General features: G+C 37.3%; 1 protein-coding gene across 1 annotated transcript in view; it reads left to right on the top strand.

The window, feature by feature from the left end:
- LOC133519982 (uncharacterized) overlaps nucleotides 1–21,455 on the top strand; it is a 56,032-nt gene extending 34,577 nt beyond the window's left edge. The window contains exons 4-9 of the mRNA XM_061854202.1: nucleotides 9,397–9,532; nucleotides 14,056–14,189; nucleotides 15,308–15,646; nucleotides 18,196–18,319; nucleotides 20,216–20,282; nucleotides 21,182–21,455. Coding sequence (XP_061710186.1) covers nucleotides 9,397–9,532; nucleotides 14,056–14,189; nucleotides 15,308–15,646; nucleotides 18,196–18,319; nucleotides 20,216–20,282; nucleotides 21,182–21,194 — 813 coding nt within the window. The 3' untranslated portion in view covers nucleotides 21,195–21,455. The remainder of the gene's footprint in view (nucleotides 1–9,396; nucleotides 9,533–14,055; nucleotides 14,190–15,307; nucleotides 15,647–18,195; nucleotides 18,320–20,215; nucleotides 20,283–21,181) is intronic.
- Nucleotides 21,456–25,397: the final 3,942 nt, after the last annotated feature.

Genomic DNA, 25,397 nt, shown 5'->3' with positions numbered 1-25,397 from the left:
TCTAATCTCGAGGTTCTCATCCAATCACCGAAGTTAAGCAACGTCGGGCGGGGTCAGTACTTGGATGGGTGACCGTTTTTATAGATAATGGTACGGAACCCTTCCTGTGTGAGTCCGACTCGCACTTGGCCGGTTTTTTAAGAACCCCTAAAGGCGTCGTAACTAGTCGTGCCCACAGCGCCAAGGACAACTATAGGTGTCATGACGTACGTTGTCAAAATGACCTTCACACTTTCAAGTAAGGTTATCCAACCTCGACATTGGCAGAATCATCAACACCTTGATGGAGCCATAACACGAAAAATTGATTGATTGACATTAGCTCGTACATGACAGTTTACAATAATCATCTCCCGGTGGCCAGCAAACAGGGAAGCAATCTTTTTATAAAATTCAAAACAGGATAAAAAATAATATGGATTTCCTTCCTTTATTTGCATAAAACGCACCAAACATCAGCTAGGAGACTGGGTCAGGACTAGGATTAATAAACTGTAGGTATATTTTAAAACTGAATAAAACTAGTCTGTCATTGAATTTTTACACGGTGGGTGCCGTGAGTATTTTATTTTATCAGGTAACCAATTTAATTTATTTACTAGTAAATGATGAAATTATACTCATAAATTGAAATAGATGTCATATATTAAAGAAAAAGTGTCCAAGCCAACCAGTGGCTGAGGCCGAATTCCGATGTAACGTTACCTGTTACGGGACGTTTGCCGTAGCCAGTAGCCGTAGTTCATAGCCATAGCCGGTAGCCGTGGCCGGTAGCCGTAGCGTAGCTAGTAACCGTAGCCGGTAGCCGTAACGGTACGGTAACGATCTAACGATAGCCATTACATTCGTGGTTCAATTTTGAAATCTTTCGCTTGATACCCAAGTAAGTCTGTATCGATATTAGTACGAGCATTTAAACAACAACTTTGTCTCCTTGTACTCGTAAAACAAAAATAACTAGTGTTCCCTAGTTATGAAGATGATGAAAGTTGACGAAAAGTATACATAAATCGCCGATTATTGGTCATCGTGGCATAAGGTAAACTAAGTATCTCAACTGTTACTGTCTAAGGTGATCTAAGGAGCCCAAACGTGAGCTTAACCGTTGAGTTTCATGCAAACTTTACTAAGTCAACTTAATTCACTGTAAGTCGCCTGACCTCCCTTAGGGGTATTAGTATAGATGCACAGAGTTAACTACACTGACAGCTAAAAGAATCGTAAAATAAGTAAGCATAAATCAAATAAAACTGCCGAAGTGTTTTGCAAAGTGCTTGGATAGTTTTGCTTACGGCAAGCGATAAACAACATCATAACCGTGATTATATATGGGTCAATGGTTCTGCAACATCTTGCTAGTTCGTTAAACTGCCGCCGGCGAGTGCGATGCAAAAAATCACTTAAGAATCTCGCGGAGCAGTGGGCACGTTAAACCTTTAGCTGTTGGCACGATGCCACTGCCGAGATATAACATTGTGCCAAAATAATACATTATAAACCCTTTCAGAGAATAGCGAATACTTTAACTTTGCATCGGAATGGCGTATGGGGTAATAAACGTTCAAACGATCTAGGTACACGTGACGGAGTTCTTACATGCATCGATTGAGAGCGCTTCGCTTGCATATTGAGATTCAAGACGTTCAGCGGCCCTGTAGTGAAGCAGATCGTGCTATTTGCGGACGGTACCGGGGAGACGAACAGAGCGAGCGGTCGCTCGTCCACAGCTCGCCGGCTGCACATCTAAAGCATACATACTCAGCTTAAGACGAAATGTGACGCAGTCCGGCCCTTGAAAATCGGGTCAGAGATCTCGAACGCGGGACGGGCATGATTTAGTTCGGCGGTTGCTCAAAGTGGACGACTTTCCGTAAGATGGATCGAAGCTTTTAACTCTATTCGGCTACCAGCTGCGTACGCTAAAGTGCACACAGGCTGTAATGGCCGAACCCGCTGACTCGTGTATGAATTACGTATAGGTAAGGTTAATGTCGCCTAATAAGGAAATGGTTACTCATGTCAAGCACACATAAGAGCAATTTGATTCTGGTTAGGTACCTGCTTATATTGTTTATAATGTTGTGTTTCTTTAATTACGAACCAATATGGATTTGATTAATAACTGGATTGTTTTTGTAGTCATCGAAAATAGAATAAAACTAAAGAATAAAATTAGTAAATCTCTAGAAATCTGGCCGTTATAACGGCTATTAAACTATGAAACACATTTTAAAGTATTACCACCCTATACTTTCTGAGTCCAATTTATATTATTTTATAGTGCGGCGTACCAGAAAATAGCTTTGCGGTAGCAACAAGATGTCCACTGCATCCCAGTTGCAAACTAATAGATGGAAAATAGAGATATATTGAGGTCACCCAGCCAGAAAATAAGATTTATTGCTTAGCGTTAATAGGTTTTTTACACAACACATCTATCACCATCACGGTCATCATGACTATCATCACCATGGCAGCACCATCTCGCATATAGCGAGACTATACCGTAATCCCGTAATATATTCGTTTAGGAGGTGCAAGCATGCACTATCCGCCCTTAGAGTTGGTCAAAGGCGCCTAGCCTTTCATAAATAGCATATACTAGGTTACAATGCATTCGCGTGCACCAATCACAACGAGCAATCGTATCTTATACATACATGTTACCAATTTTAAGGTTTACCAATTTAAAAATCAGAATACCTGCAACCATTCAACCTTAAACCATAAAAAAATACTAATTGATATCGAGAAATTCAACTTTTCGAAGCAATAAAGCATATTGTATAATTTTAGTCTATCTTTGGTCACGCTATTTATGTACGAGTATATTATAACGACTGCAAATATTTTAGATGCTAATGAAATTAATAGTTATTAACTACAAAACAAATCATCTATTAAACTATATAGATTAAATATATGTTGTTGAAATTTCAGAACGGAACCTCATCAAATAAAGGTAAATTACATACTTGTAGCATTTTTATGCTTACATTATCATTGAAATACAGTGAGTATAATATTAATACAATTTTATTGAAATTATTGGTACGTAGAAGTTAATGTAGAGAATGAATTAAGAGTAAATACTACATACAACGGATTAACTGCTAAAGCTTACTTAAAGGATAAACCCATCCATACATCAGCTACAAGTAACTATTTATTTTTTATGGATTTAATTTTCCATGCATTTTTTACATGCTAAGTGGATTTTTTTTTAAGTGGTAATAAACTTGAATAAAATAAATACTTTAGTTTTCACATTGCGACAACCAATCAAATTTACTTATCACTGGAAATTTCGCTTTCCCAGAATTTAGATTACTAAATGCCAATTTTCCTAGTAAAGAAGTCTGAAGCAGGGCATCTTGCCGGGCACGTTACCGGGAAATTAATTAATGAATGAGGTATTTTCTAGCAATATACCTATTACACACCTAATATACAATACAATAAATATAAAGGATAAAAAATACAGAAACAATTAAGAAGTAAATAATATGTTATGTATGCATCTGCGGTTCATATCATGTATTGAGTTGCCGGCGATGCAGGCATCCGCGTCACCATGCCCTGAACGACGTGGTACAGAGGGCGCTCAGGTCAGCGGGCGTTCCATCCGTGCTTGAACCTCCGGGTCTAAGTCGCACGGACGGCAAGCGGCCTGATGGCCTAACCTTAGTGCCGTGGGAGAGAGGACGGTGCTTGGTCTGGGACGCTACGTGCATCAGCACCTTCGCCGCCTCTCATATCAGTCGCACGGCACGCGCGGCCGGAGCGGCGGTCGAGTACCAGGCGGCGGTAAAGCGCCAAAAGTATGCTCCATTGGGCTCGAGTATATTTTCGTCCCTTTTGCGGTGGAAACGGCTGGTTGCTCGGGTGCTGACACGAAAAAAATTGTGCAGGAGATAGGCCGTCGACTTAGGCAAAAGGGAAAGGACTCCCGCTCCGAATAGTTTCTGGTGAAGAGGCTGTCCATAGCCATCCAGCGGGGTAATACCGTGAGCATTATGGGCACTTTTGCACCGGAAGCGATAAGTAACGGGTATGACTTAGTTACTTAATGTAAGTAATTGTGTAATTATTTGTAAGACTTTTAAAATAAATTGAATGTTTTAACAAAATAAATATTTTATTAAATAAAAATTAAATTTAATTAACTAAATTACCCGTCTTGAGAACGTTTCCAGGCTAGTATTCCCAGTAACGGCACATCACTATTCGCGCCTTTACATATTTGAGTTAGCACAAGTGTATGTGCATAAACAATGTTTAGAAGTGCATTTTAAATTCCAATACGTCAAACATACATACAACTTTACTTCTACCCGATCTAGGTTTCGATGGTAAATAACTACTTACGATAAAATTACTGACTCTTTCTTTAAAGCTTATTAATAGGGACTTGGAGTCCAGCTCCTTGTTTCGCGAAGCAAAAGAATTAAACTAAAAATTTTGATTCATTTTACCTATATCGACCTATATTGTTATTACCTTCAAGTTTATGTAATGCATTCAAAGTCTTGATTGGATCCTTTATTGGCATTTGCCGACTTAGCGGATAGTTTGCTGAAGCATTTCATTCCAGTCTCCGGTATTAGTTAGGCGGTATTTAAACTATTTTAAAGCTAATCACCCCCGCTAGACCTGACTTAGATTCCGTCCGTATCTAGCGAGTTGGCAATTCGCTTGCTTTCGCAGAACCACTTAGTAACGTTCGTTTAAATGTAAATGAATTTAACACGTGTTTAAGAATGCATTGAATTCTTGATATTTCTTGCTCGGTTCGTAAGATCCGTAAACTCTATCTCAAAGTTTGGAATAATCCCCGAAGTTGGGAACTTTCTTGCGTAGTCTAAAAGCTGCTATAGATATTATATTAGCTCCAGTTTTAGCCTCAGCTACTTACTGTGTAACTAAATTGTTGGATACGTTTAAGTGACGTAAATTATAATTTTCACCACACCAGCTGGTAAAGGCTCTGTGGATTATTCAAAAACTGTTAAGAAAGTTGCATACAACCACATGTGGGGCAAAGTGCTGCGAGCTGCTGCGTGATGTGCATTTTACCTCTAAAGAGATTGCAAAAGTGATTAATAAAATGAAGAGGGGAAAGTCATCTGATCACGATGGACCCAGTATAAAGCACTTTAGATATGCTGGCCAACATTTACCACAACTGCTCTCCATGTTCCTGAATCTGTGCATTAGGTCATTCGTACTTGCCTGCTGATTTTATGAAAACCATAGTGGTTACGGGGAGCCAAAAACAAAACAGGAGACTTATCGGATACGGCAAATTATCGCCAAATCTCGCTTGCTATGACTTGTGCTTCACTCGATGGCAAAATCTGTTTAATCTTCGTGCCTCGCCACTATAAAGATTCCACGAGCGTAGCGCGGTTCAGTTTTGGAATCTATCGCTTGCTTGAGTATCAATATTGATTTGTTAGCTGTACGTCCAATACGCAGTTCGTCCTAATGATATTTCAATTCGCATTTCGTCCAACACGTATTTGGTCACACATTCATTTCGTCCAACGCGTATTACGTAAACACGTATTTCGTCCAACAGCATTTCGTCCAACGCGTATTACGTCAACACATATTTCGTCCAACGTGTATTACGCCAACAGGTATTTCGTCTGACAGCATTGCAATTCGTCCAACACACATTTTGTTCAACAGGCATTCCGTCTAACTCGTATATTATGTACATAGAAGTCGTGTCAAAAAAAATCCGTCTCTCATTACTGTAGCCACAGGTGATTTATGTAAATTCGAACCGTTTGTCTGAATCTTTGAACACCACACCTATGCGTGAGCGGAGCGTCTTCGTGAACCTTGTACGAGTAGGAATGCACGAAGATTGATATTAGGCTGCTGCCGCACGCGTCAGTTGACATTTTTGCGGTCAAGGGGTTAATGGAAAAAAGTAGCTGTATCTGTCTGTCCGTTACCTCTTCACGCTTAAATCTCTGAACCGATCATCATCATCATGATCCCCCCCCCCCCCCCCCGCTCCCGTTCCCAGTTCCCGCTTTCAGCGTCTAATTTAAAAGAGTTTCTTGAAAACACAGTATAAATGTCAATGATTGTCTAAATAATATATTGCATGCAGACTTTAGGTTTAAGAGCTCATCGAGGGGGGGCGGGTTTAGGGTCGGCAACGCGTATGTAACTCCTCTGGAGTTGCAGGCGTACAAAGGCTACGGAGACTGCTTACCATAAGGCGGGCCGTATGCTTGTTTGCCACCGACGTAGTATAAAAAAAAAAAGTTATATTATAGTGCCCGGCAGGGTTTCATAGCAGAACAAAACACATCATGTAACATCTAATACTTACCTATGGAAACAATAAACGTACTGATTACTGATTCCATGCAGACGAAGTCGTGAGTAGAAGCTAGTAAATATTAATATTATAAATGCGAACTTAACGCTATCTGTTTGTCTGTTACCTCTTCCTTCATACCTAAACCACCGAACCGATTAAGGCGAAAGTGGAGGACCCGTGCAAAATCGTCTTTTCATACAAACGTAGTCCTCATTTTCTTCTCTGCATATAAACATTATTGAAAATATTTTACACAATTAGTTGTATATCAACCACAGCTATGCCCCTACGTTTGATTTTTTCGATTTTTTTTAATATTATAAGTTACAAGAATTTAAAAATTTGTATTAAATCTCTTTTTCGCTAATTTTTACACTAAACAAAAAATTGAAAAAGGTCAAACAAAAAAAAATATATAGATAGCCACTTTGCCACAAAGGTAACAATCAAAAAAGTAAGTTTGAAAGAAAGTAGCATAGCTGTGGTTATATACATCCAATAATGTAAAAATATTTTCCACAATGTCAATATCCTGAGAAGAAAATGGGGACTACGTTTGTATGGAGCAGTGGCCCTCTCCTTTCCTCTTAATGTGAAATTTGGTGTGCAGATAGTTTGAGGAATAGATAATTTTTATCAATCATTATCAGATTCATTCATTTATTTATTTCAACATAAACTTACAGTGCAACACCAAAACGTTTACATGAGAGTTTTACATATACGTTATTTATATCTAAGACATTAAAATATTAAGAAACAAAAATAAAGAAATAACAATGTCAGCAATGGATAAATAAATGTTACCCGTTTGTATTAGTAAATACCCCCAAGAAATACTATAAAAGTTTAAACTTAATCATGTTTTAGGGTTCCGTAACCAAAGGGTATAACGGTCTGTTCGTCTGTCACCAGGCTGTATTTTAAAAACCGTTTAAATGGTGTATTTCTGTTGCCGCTATAACAACAAATACTAAAAAGCACAGGACCCCTGGGTGGGCGAGTCCGACTCGCACTTGTCCGGTTTTTTTTTAAATACACATGTACTTATTTAACTTTCCTCGTATTTGAAATGAAAAGTAGACTGTTTAACTCGGGTGAAAGGCGCTGTATCAGTCTCGGACTACTGGCGCTCTCACACTATCACTATTGAGTAGCCCCCTTATTCATAAACGTCTACTAAAGTTGACAAGCCGCTAATAATCGTTTGTCCCTTTCCGACGTATTCTATGATGGAAAGGGACAAACGATTATTAGCGGCTTGTCAACTTTAGTAGACATTTATGAATAAGGGGGTAGGTATTTACTGGATTATCATGAGCATAACTGACAAGCTCGCACCCGGTCAAGCAGCACGTTAATAAAAGTGTTAATATCACACGAATATCTGATCATATTTCTGTAATATTACTGTGATATAGTAAATATTCTTCTCACAATAAGCTCACGTCGCGCGTTACCAAGGTAACCTGAAGTCGTCAGTTCAAGTCATTTGTGTATCAACGCGCTATTTCCTGCCTCTGTGCAAGAGATTGTATACCTCTTATCGTGACTTAAAGGAAGCGGACTTCTATATATTTACCATATTACGCGTTTGAAAAGACAAGTTCTAAGAAAAATATTATTTTACAAAAACTCGGATCAAAGAGAAAGGTAAAACAATTCCAGTTCTTTTGTCGGTTTCGCCAATAACTTGAATCAACGGATAAAGTCGGCTTATTCTACAATGAATGTACAGAAACAGGGCGTTTCTTAAATAAATCCTAAAGCCTGCGTTATGTAGTACGTGCAAAGTAGCTCGAAAACCGAAAACATGCCCAGTTGGTATAATATTATTAAACAACTGTCACTATCTTCTGCACTCTTTAGTATTTAAGTGGCAAATATGGAGAGCTGTATAACGGCGGATTTCAAAATTGTGTACAGTCGCCATCAGATCACTGACATAGTTGTACTAGATAGGCTGTCGAGAACAAATTATCTCCGCCATTTTCGGCGTTTGACGTCTGTCACTAAGCTAAAGAATAAGCGTATCAAAGAAGTGAAACTGTTATATCAAGATCTATGTAAGTATTTATTTCCTTATACAAGTATATTTTTTTTTTTTATATGTGACACTGACGATGTAAAAATTTATAAAAAATAGTCATAAAACTCTTTCTATTTAACTCTCGTACTCATAGCAATTTTGATAAAATCGCGCTTACGGCATAATATACTCTTTAAATACCTATAATAAAAACACTACGAAGAATTACGAGATAAAGAGTAATATATTATTATTATGTATATATTCTGCAAATAATAAGGTAGGTAATCATTAGAACCTACGTCTTGATATTATTAGAATACTTTTTCATAACGGACAGAGGCATTTTTAATTTATATATATTTTTTTAATTTTCGTTACATGCATGGCATCTCGCCAGTAGTCGGAGACGTACTAAACGCAATGAAGTGCCGAATCATTTTGTTAGAGATGCTGACTCTAGTACTATACCTCAATGCATCAGATACTGTACATAGTTAAGGACATATTTGATCAACTTTCTAAATATACTTATTTAGAAAGTTTTTTAAATATAAACATCTTAAAAATTTAAATGATTGACTTTTCACGTGTTATAAATGTATTCATTCTGTTTGTAACAACACCTATGTCAAAATTTTGTTCCAAACGGAATCAATAAATTTTGTCCAAATGTGAACATAAACTTAGCAATCCACTTATAAATTGGTAAAATCGAGTCTTTGGAAATTTATTTACTAACATAAATGTGAAAGTTTGTATGTTTTGATATTTATATGATGGTTCCTCCATTGTGCAAAAATGGCTGAATGGATTTGAATGAAATTTTGCACACAAATAATGAATAAGCTAAATAAGGACAAAAGATACTTTTTCTCTCGAAATTTTTCCTCTAAGGTAGCGCAATGGAGGTTGCAATAGATAGTACGAAAATAATAATAGGCCCTGGATGCGCAGTAACGTCTTCTACGCGATAAAGAGTCGTTAAGAGGCTAAAACACTAATATATTGTTATGTTTCACAGGTATATCACTCGGGTGCTCATCAGGTGGTACTACGCGACGCTACGCGAGCGCTCAGCGGACGATACCGCTGCGAAGTTTCCGCCGACGCACCGTACTTCCATACCGTCTACAAAAGCTCCTACATGCGGGTAGTAGGTGAGGAAATTAAAGTCACATAATTACGACCGTGCCTGTTTTTTCTTAAAACACTCCACCTGTAAGAGACACGTTTATGGCTCCCATGCCCGAGAGAAAGAGATGCAACGCCCCTCGTTACTGTGACAAAGTGGTATTCTATACTTCGTTTTTTTTAGCATTAGAAAGAAGTCCACAGAAGCGAAGAAGCGTGCAGTTTTTATCAGGCTCTTTATTAATTGATAATAATATAGTCCTCCTCATCGTTTTCGATGACGGCGACCCTAAATAAACATTATGGACGTGGACCGATTTGGAAGCACAACTTCTACGAAGTTCTTTTTAACGCAAATAAAAACGAATAATCGAGGCTTACCGTGAAAGTGTACAATTAGGGCCGTCATAGCGAGAGCATCGTACTCGTGTCAATAATGCTTTTTGTAAACTATGCACTCCCCATTTGATTTTCTGAAAATTCGTTTGTTATCTTTTATTTATTACTAACGCCTCGCCCCGGTTTCGCACGGGGAAACTTTAACAAATTATACACCTATACCTTCCTCAAGGATCACTCTATTGATGGATGAAAACCGCATGAAAATCCGTTTAGTAGTTTTTGAGTTTATTGACACACACGGCGGGGGACTTTGTTATGTTATGGCAGTCGCTTTCGTAAAAAGTACTACGCCAATTCTTGGGATTAGTTGTCAAGCGGATCCATGGCTCCAATGACCAGTGGCAAGCCGGGATAACACTAGGAAGATGATGAACTTTTATTTATTATGTACTAAACTATTCTTATGGGTGGGTTGTAAAAGAAGCATTGTAATTTAAGGTTACTTCTCTATACCTTCAGCTTCACGAGTTACTAGGAAGTAAATAATGTGTATCAGCCGAGTGATTATACTGTATTGTTAAGTAAGGTAAAGACCATTCTCGAATCAGCTTATTATAGGCCTTCACATTGACAATAACGCAATCAAATATATTCCTCGTTAAATATGCAGTAAAGGCATACGTGCCACAATCAACCATTATTTAGCAATCAAGTTTAAACTCACTCCATATTATTAGCACCTCAATACACTTGGTGATTGTAATTAGAGTCATTCGAGCGCAACATTTAGGCTTTTACCATCAAATTGCATCCCGTTTCAGCGAGTGTTTAAATTATGTTTAAATGGGTTTAAATTTGGGAGCAACTCTAAATGGGACAGAGCTCGGAGCGGAAAGGCAATGCAATATAAACCTAACTGCAGAACACGTGATTACGTTCGCGATGGGTTATTGCCTTGATATTGCTAGCGTCCGCCAAAAGTGCAAGCTTGGCAATATGTGGGGATTGAATTCTTAATCAGAATCGGAAAAAGGTGAACGTCATCATGTGAATGGTAGAATTTTAAAGTAAATAATGTCCCTATAACGCAATGTTCATTAGCTTGCGACGAACATATATTTAAATCTTATCCAACTAATGTTCTCGTAGATCTGTCTTAAATCAAAGGCAAACTTGCAAAACTAAATAGCAGATAGCAGCAGTTTATATATTAGACAAGTTGATCTAACAAAACTATTGAAATAGATAACAAACTAGGTAACTAACTTACATCTGCCATTAGATTAACTGTTTGATTTCGCAGACAGGAAATTAAATTCGCTACAGTAGCTGTCTACGGCGATAGGTTGTTGTTATCGGCTCTGTTCAATACTAAACTGGGCATTAGTAAGTACCTAACAATCGTAAGTATAAATAATACGGACGATCCCGTGGCGGCCTCGTGCAATCCTAAATCGTAAATCAGAACTATTGTTGGGCAATAAATGTGGGGAATCGAACACAAGGGATGTTTGATTAAGGTTTATCTTGGTTAATTTACGGTTATTGTGGAGACCCGGGAGGTGCGCGTAGTGTGACGCTACCGCTGCCACGGCGATCCTCAGTGACATGACATTATTACCTATTTGTCACATATGTGATACTACTACGCGTTATAGTGAATAATTAAGTTTAGGAGTGCTACACTTGAACGTGTTTCTAGAAACGCGCTTCTAATTGCAATATAACTTTAAATTAGGACGATCTAGCATTACGCACCGTCTGAACACAGTTCCTGGCGCGACGTCACCTCAACTCAAGGGATTCTGGGACCACGTATTAATTATGTCTCTTACTACATTATCTCGGAATATTCCCCTGTCATAATTGAGTGAAGATTGAGAAAAGTTGTGAAATAAGTTTGAACTCGTCATCAAATTATTAAGACCTCTTCAACTTATAACAAAAGTATAAAAATACACAATGATATAAAGTAAACTTATTTAAAATATGCGGTAGCAATAATTGTCCTAAAATAACAATTTATTAACGTGTCGTGTTTACACAATTAGCTCCGGCTGCTTTGCTTCGCGTCTTATCATAATTAGAAACTCAAACATCTTTCGAAACAAAACACAGTTGTTTTCCTAATAAAGTAAGGAGTAGCAGAATCTTGACGGATTAAATAAACACTAAAATATACCCACGATGGCCGAATTAAACGAGGTGCTGAGAACTCCCTGCGTTCCCATTAAGTAGAATTGGCAAAAAGCGACAGAACAGGAATGTAAACACTTAAAACTTTGCTCGGCGCCGAGTTCCGCCGCTGCGTCGTAATAGAGGGCGCTACTGGCAAACAAAAGCAAGCAGAGTTTTAGTTCGGGCGCCATTTTCTCTGTTCGGCGTTTAAACCGCGCTCTGCAAAATTCTGCGGTAAACTAAAATGGAACGAGCGCGTATGAAAGATGAATATGCAACGTCGACGCCGACATCGCGCTCTGAACCCGGTGTGGACTCAACTCGTGTAATTTATTGCGATCAGTATTTTTCCTTCTTTAGTGGCCCACAACTTTGTTTATACGATCCAGTTGGCCGGGCACACGAACAATTCTATTCCGCTTGCATGCTGGGCCCGTAATTTAATTAGGCTTTAGTAGTTTCGTAAAGATTAAAGCTCACAGAGGCGGCTTGCGGTTTCACCGCGGCTGTAGCCATTGTGTGTTGTGTAACTTTTGTATTTGTGCGCTGAACTTGCATTGGTCGTTTTGATCTAATCCTTTAAAACGGGTGGCATGCTCACGAAAATTTTACCTATTCCCGCTATACTATGGAACTATCTGCCAATAACAATCATAATCGTAATAAATGACCAACATTCACCTAACGGTCTTTTTAATTATTTTTGTGTCACAATTTTGATTTACAACTGGAGTTAATCGTACTTCGAAAAATTATCCTAGGTTTTATAGCTTACGTTCGCGGGTCTATTCGTATGGTCAGCATAATAAATACCTATCTATTCTATGTGTGAACTGTACAGTAATTTTCGTAAATAAAGAGTAATCAATGCTGCATACTGTATCACTCGTTTGCTCTCTTAACACTCACTTTAAATGAACAGTATCACTCAGAACTCAAAATCGTACGAACGATTCACAGAGAAAAATTGCGCGTGCGTCGCGTCGAGTGACTCGCCCGTAGTATCGGTTTCTCAAAAACTATTTATATAATTGAAAAATCAGCAAACATAATTGATGTATACATGATTTCTCACGATTGGTTACAGTTTAGTGTCTAAGCGTTGCATAATAAGGGAGTATATATGGATTTTAACTCGAGAAAAGAGTTCACGGTTTTTTTTTTTTTACTTTTGATAAGATATATTTTTTGAAATATCAGTGGACATAATTAAAGAACAATTACTAAGCTAAAATATTGTGTACATAACTTCATTGCTTATACAACGTTCATGCATGCTACAGCGATGTAAATCAGCGAATTTGGTTGGCCCCTTTAATTGAATTAGTAAATTTTTGCTTCAGGTAAGACTTGCTACCTTAAATCTCTAGTAGATACACCCTGATTTAAAAAAAAAACATTCGTGTTTCTCTCATTGTTTATACTTTTTAATACTTCCTGAACAAAACATTTGCATTTGCCGTGTTTTGCTTACATTTAAACTTCCGGGATTTAATCATAATTTAATATTGTAACGCATAACAGCTTACTACGGTAATTTTCCTGACCTTTATATAAATTCGCGTCAGTTTACAAAAGTTCACTGCTGATTGATGTTAATCGGTCCGTCAATTGTTGAGTGCAACCGGTCCTTACTGATATTTATTTAAGCGTATGGCGTAACATTGTAGGCAATATTAATATACAATCTATTTATTATAAGTCGACATCCAGGCCACGCAGCCAACACGCAGCATACTGATATGTTATTGGACTATAAATAAGAAAAAAATATTCATGGTATACAATACAATACAACTGAGAAATAAACAAGACTGTAAGCACGAAATGTTTCGCCTCAGCATGTGCTGGCCTGTCGGCCAGCGCTGATCTTCCGTCGGAGTCATTTGTGTCTGAGGGCCTACCGCGAACCACGTTCGACGTGTTGCCTCTGCGTCGCACTTGTAAATTCGCACGTATGTAACAGGGAGGCAACACGTCGAACGTGGATCGCGGTAGGCCCTCTGACGTGTGTACTTATTTGTGGCAGAGCTGCCCGCGTCCGGGCCGCGAGTCCGAGCGCAGAAGAGCTGGTACTCGGCCGGCGACATGCTGCGGGCCAACTGCACGGCTCCGCCTGCAGACCCACCCGCCAATATTACTTGGCTCCTTAATGGTATAGAGGTGAGATAACCATGTTTTTGAGTCGAAAACGTTCCAGACTAAAGGCAAGCGTTTTTTCTGTGGACAGTATAATAAAAACAACTTGGGCACATTTAACTAAGGCTTTAATCATACAGAATTAATAAATGACCATAAAGCGTTGAGCAATAAAATTAGCCAAAATTATTATTCATGAAGCCTACAGTAAATACGTATAAAGCTATATACGAATCTATGAATTTTTTTGACATTAATTGATGGCTACAATTTTCCAATTGTACCCGTGAAACCTTTTTTAACACATTCACTGTCAGCAACCCGCTAGGCGGGTCCTCTGTAGGCATTTTTCGCTTCATGCGGTTTTCCCGTATTGTCGGCTACGCTCGTAGCACGTAGGGCGTGCAGACACTTAAATGAATGTGTTAATGTATATGTCCTAGCCAACTGGTTAAATTAGCCAGCTAATAATTTGGCTGATCATCAACCAGCCAACCAGTCATTTAGTTAATTTGAACATTGATGAATTTGATGTTCGGTTCGATGAGGTTGAGCTAACCTCGGTTAGTATTTTATTGTTAATTTATTTGTTATTTATTTATTATATTTTATTTCATTTCTCTAACTTTTTATGTTACATTTAAATCACTTGGCTGAGTGAACCAGTCGTTTTCAAAGACTTTCAATACGCCAAGTTGTTAAACGTTGAGTGAATTTCTATCGGCCTAGGCGACTGAGCTGGCTAACTAAACCAGATGGCTGCGACATATACACCTGTATATATAACTTCTGCAACCACCTTGATATTTATTTATTCAATTAACTTTAATTTACATTTACGAGAACCTGTGCATTTTATTTAAATATTGGTTTTATTTTAAAACGAAGTTTGAACAAACTTACCTATCTTCACTTTATGTGGTATTTTTCTTTTTTGAAATTTTGAATATCTATTTAAAATGATTAAGGAAGACAGAAAACTTTTTACGCTCTTTAACGCTTACATGTAAAATATAGAGAGGTTTAAATTTAAAACATTAATATATGCCCAATTTACGTTACGTGGAAGCGGAAATTGTAATACATACTTTACTTTTGCCATTAAAGTTCGGTGCACCCTCTAACATCATTAATTTCCCTAGGTAAAAGGCCTCGACATTCCGCCACACGACCCGTACTCGCTGCGGAGGAACCCTGTGATAACCGACGCATCGCTCGAGGATGCTAATAGAATTATATTCAGCCCGTGGGATGCAATCTCCGGCTACGAAGAAGCGGTCACCGATAACGTGATAGACATTCCAGGAAACATGGACATTCTGGACGCCACTGATAACCGGAAAGCGGAGACTACGACTCGCCCGCCGCGAACTGAACAAATAACCAACAAATTGAACAGCAGCGTTGAAGAAGAGAAATCTAATAAGTCGAGTTCGTTCAGCCAACTCGTTATGAGAGTACAGTCTGCACATTTTCATAAGGTAACTTAAAATTTAGACTCAGTTCCAAAAACATTATACAAAGTATAAGAGCAGATTTGTTGATGTGGTTATAAGGTGGGCACTGAAAAATGCTATTATTAGAGTTTAGAATCATTCCTAGGTAGGAAAATCAACTTTTGGTATTTTACCATGGTTAAAAACAGCAGCAATTACAACGCTAAATTAAATTTGAAATTTGACACGGCGTGGAGCTGTGTTTTGTAAACACTGATTAAATTCGGAAATAGTACCTATTAGTAAATCTATCGCACCGGTCGTCGAATCCAGCTTTCCCGCATTATAAAATAAAAATAATTATATTGGTTTATTCCGTCGCGAAATGTGTCAAAGCTTAGCAAGAAAAAAAATAAAAATGCGCATAATAAGCACTAACAATCTGCGCATAGCTCTTTGCGACCGCGAGAGGCTAATGAGATTCAATTTAATTTGACGCTAATAAAATCTGCATTTGAGCAATCCGCTTCGTATTTTTACAATGCTGGAACACATAACAAAAAATATAGAAATACTTGCGCTACGCTTGAAGAAGATTACTACCAAGATAACTTACAATAACATCATATGGATTATATATTTTTAAAGAGTTCAGCATAAAAATAATAACTACGACCAAACAGCACAAAATAAAATTAAAGTGTGAAACTATCTCGACATAAAACGTTACTTAAATCCGTATTGAATAGGGGTTTCACAAATGTGGGTATCTACACGTTTTCACGAGTTTAATTTTTCGCCAGTCTCGCAAGATAAAACGCGTCTGTTTTCCTTTGATTACTAAGCCTGTTTTACATTCTATGACAAAATATTCCCAGTAAAATAAAATGATTTATTAGCCACGAATTATAAGATATTTGATATTTGTTTTATTGTTAGCACTACCTTTTTAATTTATTTATTAAAGTACTAAACACTAAATGAATCGCAGAGTTTCATGTTTCGTAACTGCTAAGCCAGACATGGTTTGTTTACAGTCAGAGTTCAGACTAATGCAATATTTAGGTATGTTATAATATTGTACACATGTTACATTAATGTTATTCCACTTATTCCTTATAAAATATATAACATATATGTTACATCTTTAGTTGATTCAGGATTGGGTAGGTATACATTTTGTAAATGTTTCGGAAGGCTGTCTAGTACTTTAGGAAGCAAGTAATAGTTAGATCTCATACCGTAGACATTTTTTACTGGTGGTAATATAAATCGATGTGAGTTAAGTAAGCTGATTAACCTTTTGTTACGACGGTATTTCTTTAAATCGGATATATCCTTACAATCTTCTTTAAGTATTGTTAAATTGACTAAGTTTTGTACGGGAAACACATTACAAAAATTAAAAAAGGTAGGGAAAATAGGAATAGCCATTAATATTTTTTATTTGTATGTTGTACCAATACATTAATGACATATATATACAAACTCATAAGTCATAAGATATTCCGAATCTTTGCCTGCTCTATGAACATATCACTCTTTTCAGTGTTAGGATATTGCATTAATATGAAGAGTATTTGCAATGACAATGAATTTAATAAACGAACAGTACTAATACTTATATACTTTACGGACTATGCAAGTCCAAATATTAAACAACTCCGCGTGTAAATTTGCCCGCGACTGCTGTTCCGAAAATGAATTCCATTTTGTGGCCGCCACTGAAATTGTGTTTTTCAAAGAAAAGTAAAAAGTTGTTCTGGTTTGCAAGCGTTAATAGACAGCCGTTCGGGCCGGTCCTTTTGGCTAACTACTGACTGTAGCTAGCGTGTAGCCTTTAGCTTGCCAAAAAATGGCGGTCAACTTTTGTCAATTCAAAAGTTAATAACTGCTAACTTGTTATTGATGTTGAGGTTAGTACAAGTTTTTTAATGATGATAAAGATGGATAATGTTACACGACGTGTTTTCTATCATTCCGTCATACTGAGTCACTTTTACTATGATACCTCAGTGTCGAAAAAAATTTGGCTTTCCCATCATCGACATTTGGTCAACAAAAATGTTTACCTACTCCGTTGCGCGTTGGCTCAGTGCCCCAAAATAATGAGGCTTGAACTCCCACAAAAGACAGCGCCACTTTTCTCGGACCTGCGTTACTTCTCGCCAATTGTCCGAGTCAACATAGATCCGCCTCCAACATGTGGCTCGGCGATACCTGGGGCGCCCGACAGGCCCCAGGACCCAGGTACGCTCTTTTCACACTTCGATCATCATTTCAAGATAGCCTAACAAACTGAGTCTGTGAGTTCTTCAATTTCGCTGTTCCTAATAAGGACTGTCCAGCTTCCATCCGGTCTTCGTTTGGCCAAAACGCAGTAAAACTTGCTCTGCGATCGCGAGAGGCTAATGAGATAAAAAAATTTGGCTTTCGCATCATCGACATCTGGTCAGCAAAAATGTATAAAAGAGCTATTTTTATGGGGTAGGTCTTAGAGTAAACGGTAATCAGAATAATCTATATAATCACCTCGCAAAATTTGGTTAAGAGTTGAATATAATCCTACAACAATAAGTATGTCGTTGAAACAGGGTCGTCTGAACGTGACGTGCGTAGCGCGCGTGCTGTCCGTGTGGGCGACGAGCGACGCGCTGCTTCTGGATGAGGAGAGGCCACAGATCGCGCCCGTTATGGGCAGCCGGGACTCCAACTCAGGTAACGTAGTTCTACTCGTATATGAATGAAATACCCTACTAATGCTTAATTCTCTCAACACTGAAGCCAACCGCCATACATTGGTTAACATACATGAATGGTGCCCAGCGTCAGAGCAGAGTGTGCACGCTTGGAGCGTGCGTTTCGTAGCTGAGGCGGCGAGACAGCGCTTTATACAGTTCGATCGGCGTGTGGATCCACATCGAATGTGAACATCACCATGAGAAAATAGTACATTATGCAACGAGGGGGGTAAGTGAAATTTTGGAAACGAGGGTGGTTTTTCCTTACAGCCGTAGGCTGGGGGGAATCAAAGACCCGAGTTTGCAATATTCTCACCCCCGGAATTACACACAATGTTTTTCATCACACTTGCGAAGAAAAAACTAAATTTTAACCGAAATAATTGTTAAATACGGTGACATATCACTCATTCGTCAGCCATATTGTCATTTCTTCACAGGTTAGGCATTTGAAGGCGATTGAAAATTATGTAGAAATATTTTAAACAGCTATTAAATTAATCAAATTAAATATTTTAAACATAAACAAAAATATTAAATTATATTCGTCAGTATTTTAAAAGTAAAACTTATTTACGCTACTTGGTTTGTACGAATTAGTGACATAATTTTGAAAAAAAAAAAAAAAACTTTCTAGGTAGTTATAGCATTTTTTTCACATTCCTTAACTTCCGCGGGAACAATATACCCTTTGTCCTTTAGTAGACCTGTATGAAATAAGATATTTTTCTAGCAAGCGCGATGAAAAGACATTAAAAGTACTGTTTTATAGTGCATATGGTGCTACTTTTCCGCACTAGTGCGTAAATTAGCACATTATGTAACTATGTCGAAAATTTAGGGGGTCATATGTACTGTAAAACGTTGTACAGGCGATGAATAGGCTCAGGTCTCAGGTTGGCCGTTGTAAACAGAGCATGGTCGAATGGGGACTGCTTCGTGGCCACTCTATCTAATGTGCTTGCGACACTGCACCACAAACCATGGCGCACCTGCTGGATTGCCCCGCGTGCCCGCACTCGTGCTCTGAATCTGACCTGAGAGATGCCACGGTCCGGGCTGTCAGTACCGCTGCTTTCTGGTCATCCACTGTTTAAGGGAACCTCGACACGAGAGAAGAAGAACGTTGTACGATACATGTGCGAATAGGTAATTCGCAACTCGTGTCGATTTAAATCACTCCCTTCGGTCGTGTTTTAATTTATCGCCACTCATTACGAATTTCCTATATTTAGCACTTGTATCGTAAATAACTATTTTACTGACTGTGACATCAATACCTACTATAAAAAAGTAAGCTAAGCAAATCATACAAAATAACTGAGAATATCCTGTACTATGAGGGCGCTTTGAAATCAACTGAGTCTATTACGATAGTTCAATTTATATCTAATTGCCTTAATTACTACTTTACGTTACCATTTTAAAGGCGAAAATCAAAATATTTTGTTTTTTATTTAAAATGTTATGTCAACGAAATTCAACGGTAAATATAAAAAAAAACGCAAAATAAATAATACATCATATAAATGTTAGTTTTACCGCGAATCATGGTAAAATTTAATGTCAATTTTAAGCTCTTTAAGAAAGGGCTTGTCCATGTGATAATATAAGTGTCACTTTTTAACACCAGGTGATTGAAAGAGACAGACACTGTCTTTAGCACGCTGTCTATAAACAACTATATCGTACTGGATGGTATTATTTATTAACCTTTCGTATGCCAGAAAGCTGATCCACGTTAGTAGGTATTGAATTTTAATTAATAATTACTGCACGGATCCATGTTCGAACAGTTCGAACGGCATACGAACAGTTAAACAAGGATTTCGATAAACCGTCTACTAAATAAAATATCATTTCTCTTTCACAGGTCTACGGCGTTCCACATCGCACGTCGGAGTCGTAGCGATGCTCAATTGTTTAATATATAGACACTGGTAAGAATTTAACTTACTAATTACATATAACCTTAGATTGAGAATATAAATCCCACCTTATTTTGATCTTTATCTCTTTTAAAATATGGTTCAAACCTTTGAAAAACTGACGACTTAATGCTCATTTAAGGGATTAGTACATAAATACAGCGTAATAAAGATTTAGTGGGGCTTTTAGTAATTTGTCCTAGCGATCAACTTAATAGCAAGGCAGTACTTAGAGTAAGAAGTATTTAGTATAATTAACTTACTTATATTATACCTACTACACCGCAGGGTTTATTTACCTACCGTAATCGTAAACAAAGTATCTATACCGGGTGTTTCCTGTAACAGGAGCAATAAATTAAACTGCAGGCTGTACTCCTCAAACTGACCAACATTTGTTTAACAACTTTTAAAAATAACTTATGTTTAGATTTTTATTACATATTTAAGTTAATTCTAAGACGCAATGTATTGCGAATTTCGTAATGTTTAAAGCGTGACAAGCAACGTCAAATCAAACACATTGATGTCAGCGTACATTGAAAATAATATTACATTTGTATGAAAAAGAGAAAATCTAAAGATTTCATCATTTTTAAAAGTTGTTAATCAAAAGTTATATCGTTTTAGGTGTACAATATATGGTTTAATTAATTGCTCGTGTAGCAGGAAACACCCGGTATATTTTGGATATAAGATGTGATCCTAATTTATCTCCAGGTATCCAGTTAAACTTCTTACTAAGTAAATGTGCAAAATCTTATTTAATAGTTTACCGTGAAAAGTGAAAAGCAACTTGAAATTCTTAAACCAATTGCGAACTTTTTATATACTTTGTTGTATACGTACGAAGTTGGTGTTCCAAGCTTGAAAACTCAATAAGCAGTCGTTAACACAGATTTTTGTTCCAGGACTATCCGATGATGAGGGCGTTAACTAAAACTATAACTTGTCTACATTTTTTCAAATCTAAAATCAGTGTTAGCATAACAAACATTTTAACGATCGAAATCAAAGCAGGTAAAGCGAGGAGAGTCGAAAATTTGTAGTGAATTTTATACTTGTAAATAACTAGATTTAACGAAATGTCTTCTAAGAAAATAGTGATGTTTTGCTTGACGAACTTTATGTAGGTAAGTAATCGTTATTACAGCGTAAAATAAAAAATAAACAAATGTTTTTAAATTGATTTTAATTTTCTGACCATGTTACCAAATTCATCCCCACTGTCTACCAAAAATAATTTATTTCTAGTCGTCAAAAACTGTACCAGACTTGGAATCAATCCCATGTATCAAAATGCTTTATTACTCTGTTGTCATGTGCTGGCTTTCTGTGAGCTATGGTCACATTGAATCCTAGCAGGATTGTGCAGCTTTATTTTTCGGATTTGGTATATTCCCTGCCAAATAGGAAACAATTCCTGAAATATTTACAGAAACATGACCAATTCAAACCTTTTTAGACTAACCAAAAATGCTGCAATAATAGGTATGTAACAGTAAAATTAACGAGTAACAAGGAGATTTTTTTCAAAATATATAGTGCCTTCTGGCTCCCTTGAATGAATAAATGATAATTTTATCTTTGTTTATTTCCAAATAAATGTCCACATGTCCGCCATTGTCGCATCGCCGTCACTTAGTGGGGTGTCAGAATTTAATTATTTTACCCTTATTGCTAGTGGACGTCTACTTTTTTTGTTTGCAACCGATTATCAGCAGATCAACATTTAGTGTTATGGCCTTTTAGCAAATTTTCCCAAGACTGGTAATTTTCCGGTAACGTGCCTGGTAAGATTCCCTGCTTTCAAATTCATAGTTATTAGTACTTATGTGTTTAAATACATTTTATTCCAAATGTCATTTTTCCAAACCGAAACGTCTTTAGATTATAAAGTATTTGTCTCTTCCAAAAGAAGATTTCCAATTTTACCGAGTATTTTCCGAATGCTACCGAGACCTTACCGTTACCGCTACCTCCATTATTGGCATTTGATATCTATTAATACAATTTGGAGATCCATGTTAAAAAATCTATATTGTTATCGTGTCTAACGTAACGTTTTATTGCATAAAACGTAAATGCCATGAATTTCGTTTACGCTGTGAATGACGTTTCGCTCAAATATACGTTGCTCTGTAGATAGCAGATACATGTCGCGTATTAATTCAATGTTGCTGTGCTTGAAGAACTTTACTGGAAAAATTTTAATCTTCCCAGTAGGTTTCTCTGTAGGAAAAGGGAAATTTCTAGCGGCGTAATCGCATCACTAGAGGCCAAGTGTAGATTAAATTAGTTGCCATGAAGGTATATACAAAAAATCTCTAAATAAAATCCAGATATAAGTAGTCGTTTATCCTTAAAGTACTTATGCTAAAAGTAACTTCGTTGTAGCATTATTCTAAATGAAATGAAAATAACCTACCTAAATTAATGAGTAGGCACGCACGTTAATTTTTATTGTTTAATTGATAAAGTAACAGCTAAATTAGTCGTGATTGGCGCGATGCTAGTTTTTTGTCATGAATAAGTTATCATAATAATGTGCGCAGCCGGCGGCCATGTTTAAATATTAAAACAGATTTTTATAGAATTAAATTGCGACCTTAAACCGTGTTTGATCTGTACCGATATTGGACTTATATATTCTATCCAACTAAGTGGTCAATACCTGTGTTACAAATCTTTGATTCGTGAGATTAAGAAAATAAAATTAAAAATAACGTTGGAAACAATAAATATCAATGTAGAAGCTACACATTCTTTCATCCTACTACATCCTAATATCTACCTAAAAGGCTTAGTAGGTATGACAACGTCAAAATTGCAAAGTATGTATATACATTCTTATTCCATAGCCATAAGCCATCATATTTATGTAAGGACTATAAAGTTTTTTCTAGAAATCATTCATTACGAATAAACCTTTATATTTCGATCTCTGGAGTATTGTAGTACACATAGGAAATATTTATCTAGGATTCGTGCGGTACAGGATTTCACTTATGCGGGTTGTCTGCAAACTAAGAGTATATACTTATTTGTAGTTTCGACTTTCAGTGAAGGTAAACAGCACGAAATCGATGCGAATTATCGAGAAAATCGAGAAGGTGAGTCGATCTGCTGTATACAAAGTATGGGCAGGATCTGTCCTTCGAAGACAAGCCAAAAAGCAGGCCAATAATATGCCAAATAATAAAAAAAAGTAGCCAAGTGCGAGTCGGACTCCCCATGAAGAATTCCGTACCATTTATGACGTATAAAAAAAAACTACTTATACTAGATTTCGTTCAAACCAATTTTCAGTGGAAGTTATTTGCATCATATATTTTTTTTAGTTTTATCATTCTCTTATTTTAGAAGTTACAGGGGGGGGGGGGGACACATTTTACCACTTTGGAAGTGTCTCTCGCGCAAACTATTCAGTTTAGAAAAAAATGATATTAGAAACCTCAATATCATTTTTAAGACCTGTCCATAGATACCACACAGGTATGGGTTTGATGAAAAAATTTTTTTGGAGTTTCAGTTCTAAGTATGGGAAACCCGCAAAATTTATTGTTTTTTTTTTCTATTTTTGTGTGAAAATTTTAATGCGGTTCACAGAATACATCTACTTACCAAGTTTCAACAGTATAGTTCTTATAGTTACGGAAAAAAGTGGCAGTGACATACGGACGGACAGACAGACATGGCGAATCCATAAGGATTCCATTTTTTGCCATTTGGCTACGGAACCCTAAAAATCGCCCAATGCTCCAATCAGAGATGTAACCAATAAGTACAAAACTTCGTTAGGTATGGTCCAAAGAGCGAAGAAGCGAAATAACGTAAGGACCAATCAAAAGCATCGGAAACATAAACGAAGACAAAAGACCGCTAATGTAAAAAGTTCTCTTCGAAAATTATACCTACGACACTGTTTTAACGAAAAATAAGCAGTGCTAAGACAAGGCGATGACACCTATGTCAAACTCAAATACTATCGGGACAGCATTCATCACCACCTCCACAATGACTACAGATGTTTATATAAAATAGTATCTACAGAAGCAGATTTTCTTATAATTCAATGCCATAAGGGATCCACTTTATTTTGGCCTGATTTGGACAGCTACCATTATGCTGCTCGTACCAGGGAATGGATGGAGACCCACGATGCACTATGTCACGAATACTATGAATTACCCTAAGGTACGATATCGATATACAATTACAACTCTTTTTTGCTACCTTCCGGAACCGGAAATCGGTGTATACAAAATTATAAGCCCTTAAAGTTGCGTTTAAAATCCGTATACAAATAAAATTACGTAATATCCACCTTTCTTGAAAAAATCAAAAACAAGTATGTAAAACATAACAAAACCATTTATATTAAAAACTTATAAATACAAAATTTGGCCGAAGTCGAAGTCGCTCGGTAGAGTGCCCAGAAGGTTGGCCGCATTGCCCCTCTGGCTGGCAATGCTGATCCGCTGGGCAAAATATTGGCCAGCTCTCTGGTCACCAGAAGCCTCGATAAGGCGCTTTGACAGTACCTCGTAGTGGTGACGTGCGCTGGGCTCCCAAGGCCCCAGGGTTTCCACCCCAAGAAATTTACTGATTTTGGGTTATTTTCAAAAATATCGTACGGCTCTCCGGCTAAGATGTATATGTTAGTTTTAAGCTTTATTTATAAGTATTTCCTGCATGGCGTAAATATTTTAATCCATTCAAACTTATCAAAATTCATGAAGTTCAACTACGCATATCCTCACTTCCGCCAGCATCAAAGCCCTGTCTAGTTCAGTTGACGTGCGTAAATTATGTAACGTCATGTGAAGCAAGCTCGTAAATTCTTATTACGGCTGATAAGGTGCTTCAGATCTTAATCCGACGTTCCCGTAATTTGTAAGGTTGCAATTAGCTAGGATTTCGACGGCGCCTCGACCCGCCTTAACTAATATTATGTAGGGACGTCAGGTTGTTTGTATCTCTATAATGCCCGGAAAGGTGCGGGTATTACAAGGTAAGGTATCGTTGGTATGCTTACGGGTTTGAAAAGTAGATTATGCAGATATACATGTACAATTTTAAATGAAGTACTATAGCAGATAAGAATAAATTTGTAATGTCGTATTA

Source organism: Cydia pomonella, chromosome 7, assembly GCF_033807575.1.
Source record: "Cydia pomonella isolate Wapato2018A chromosome 7, ilCydPomo1, whole genome shotgun sequence".
Lineage (NCBI taxonomy): Eukaryota > Metazoa > Arthropoda > Insecta > Lepidoptera > Tortricidae > Cydia > Cydia pomonella.
The sequence above is the reverse complement of the archived record's forward strand: the minus strand, read 5'-3'. Positions and strand labels throughout refer to the sequence as shown.